Source organism: Sinocyclocheilus rhinocerous, unplaced genomic scaffold (assembly GCF_001515625.1).
Source record: "Sinocyclocheilus rhinocerous isolate Xijiao unplaced genomic scaffold, SAMN03320098_v1.1 scaffold257, whole genome shotgun sequence".
NCBI lineage: Eukaryota > Metazoa > Chordata > Actinopteri > Cypriniformes > Cyprinidae > Sinocyclocheilus > Sinocyclocheilus rhinocerous.
Genome location: NW_015634026.1, coordinates 1,497,743 through 1,500,447, shown reverse-complemented (window position 1 = coordinate 1,500,447; position 2,705 = coordinate 1,497,743). Strand labels below are relative to the sequence as shown.

Below are 2,705 nucleotides of genomic sequence, written 5' to 3'. Positions count from 1 at the left end.
TAAATAAAATTAAATATGTAATTATTTATTATTTATATGGTCAAATGAATGGAAAATTCAGAACAGCATTTGAAATAGAAATATTTGAACATTGCTAATGTCTTTGCTGTCACTTGTTGTACAGTTTAATGTATCCTTACTTAATAAAAGTATTAATTTCTCAAAAAATGACTGACCCTTAAATTTTGAATGGTGTTGTGTAAGTAAATATAACATTTATAAAACAAATTTTATCCCAGTTTAATATGCCCAGACAACTGGAATCCATGCTAAGCCATTTGTACATTGGTTTCTTTTTCCCAAAAATGGTCATCTCTGTGCCATTTGGTGATAGCTAGTAGTGAAAAAATTAAACACCGCAGCTTTAAAGAAAAGAGCAGGATGTGTTAAATATGTTTGAGACTGTGCTCTTAACTTCTGACATGCTGGTTAAATGAGTTTGGTCCGAGTGTGATGGGAAACACTTGACACTTGTCCTAACTGAGCATTTATTCTATTTTCGGTAAGACAGGAATTACTTGGCACTCAAAACTCGACCGCTGTGAGCATCATTCATGGATTTAAAACCTATTTATTATGGTCAAATGTTTCGTCTTTAGCTCTGAAACTCTGACATTTTTTTTTGACCTAATAAGTCTGGCCTCTTATTCAGAACGCTTCTGCTCCACTTCTGTATTAATTAATAATTTTTTTTCTTTTCTAGATTGGCGGTAAAGAACGTTACTTTGACACAGACCGTCCTGAAGATTCTGGACCGGAGTCACTTTCAGAAACTGCAGCTCAAGGCTCTGGATACCGTACTGTTTGGAGCTCCTATGAGTGAGTGTGATTTTCCTCTGGTAGAGCATCATAAATCGAATAACTTTCAACTAACCAAAATCTGTTGTATATCTGTCATATATATTTCTAGAAATGTTTTTAGCAATATACCTTGTGTCTGCTTAGTTGTGATTGTTTCACTGTGTAATCTGTATTTATCTTTAAACATGTTCAAATGTGAGCCAGCAGCAGATGATTGATAGCCCATTAAAACATGCAAATATGCTCAGAGGAACCTGCTTATCTTCAGCAATTGCTGATGTACATGTGGGAGGGGCGGTAGAAAAGCAAACATTGTGTTTCTTCTGATTTAGGATTGGTATCTGAGAAACACTTTTTTTCAATTCTCCTTACAATTTTTCTAAACTCTTAACGCACCAACACACCTATAACACACAATTGGCAAAACGGTTAATTTCATGCTCAAAATCACATATTGTAAACTAAACTCCAACACTAATTTTCTAAATACTATGGGGCCTTTCGCACCGTGGGAACCTTTTCATAGTACCAGAATTTAATTTATGACGTCGCTGTCGACCGGCTTACGTCGCTTCTTAGTACACACTGTCGGTGCGAATGCAACCCTTTAAATGGTACTGGGAAATAGTTTGCGCAAAATCGTCCCAGTACTTTAGTACTGTACATTTAGTTCTGGGACTAAAGCGGTGCGAAAGGCCCTAATAATACACAAACACAATACCAAAACACTGCAAACATGTCTCAAAATCAAATACTTATTCCAAAACACTAACACATGTTCTCTTCCAGCAGGAACATTTAGTCAATCAAAGCACAATGTCATAAAAACACTAACATCTGATGGAATTACAAAAACTGCATTATTTTATTTTACTGTATGTGTCAGATCTGCCCTTATACAATACTATATTGTATTGATCATAAATTGTGTTTTGCCGGGGTTTTTTTTTTTTTTTTTTGATGCCTCTCTACATTTTTGTCTCATTGGATTTTGTAAATGCATGCATTTTGTTTCTTTTGCTACAAAAATTCAATACAAAAAAATGAATGACCCATCTCAGAGTAGCTTTATAGAATGTACGGTTTATGAAAAAAGAAGACAGAGACAGAATTACTGAAGTAAAGGCTTTATTTGCAACAGGACATTACTGCAAGATAACAAAAATATGCAATACAGTTGGCATTTACTATGCAAAAATATACAAACAGAAAAAGTCACAGAAGAATAAAAAAAATAAATTAAAAAGTCATCAAATCTTCATGGTCTTCTGCATTCGGCCACATGTTCTCATCCACATCACACCTGATATCTTCTTCTCTGGCAAGGTGTCTTTTGGTATGCCTTATCCACCCCTGGCTCAGCTGTGATGTCTTGGCATGCAGCATCCATTGCATCCAAGAGGGTAATTTGGTCAAAAACCTTCCATCTCCAGGCTGAGACAAACTCCTCAATGAGGTTGAGGAAAGTGGAGTAAGGGGCAAGGAAAATGGACATCATTCTTGGATGGGTGTCAAACCAGTCTGTGACTGCACGGGAATAGTGTAATGCCACATTGTTCCATGTGATGATCACATATATTGGCAAGTGGCTTCCCACCCGTCCCCTTTCTACCTCTGGCACCAGTCTTTGGTGCAGACCTTCTAAAATCTCATATTTATGCAGGAGTGCACTTTTCCACACAAGATCAGCCCAAAGAGGTCGTCTTTTATTCTATACCGTACGGTCATGCGATTGAAAGAACCTCAACACCGGAGTGTGTTTCCTAGATGGGAATCAGCTGTAATTTATATATTTGCATAACTTCAATCAGCTGTTTCTCATTAATGAATAAAAACGGGATATATTTGTGTTTCAATTCACAATATGAACAGCTTGTTCACTTTGACTTTAGCCTATAAGTTAG

The 2,705-nt window shown here is 36.3% G+C and overlaps 1 protein-coding gene across 1 annotated transcript in view; it reads left to right on the top strand.

The window, feature by feature from the left end:
* LOC107745192 (stromal interaction molecule 1-like) overlaps positions 1–2,705 on the top strand; it is a 52,484-nt gene that overhangs the window by 23,384 nt on the left and 26,395 nt on the right. The window contains 1 exon segment of the mRNA XM_016559040.1: positions 704–819. Coding sequence (XP_016414526.1) covers positions 704–819 — 116 coding nt within the window.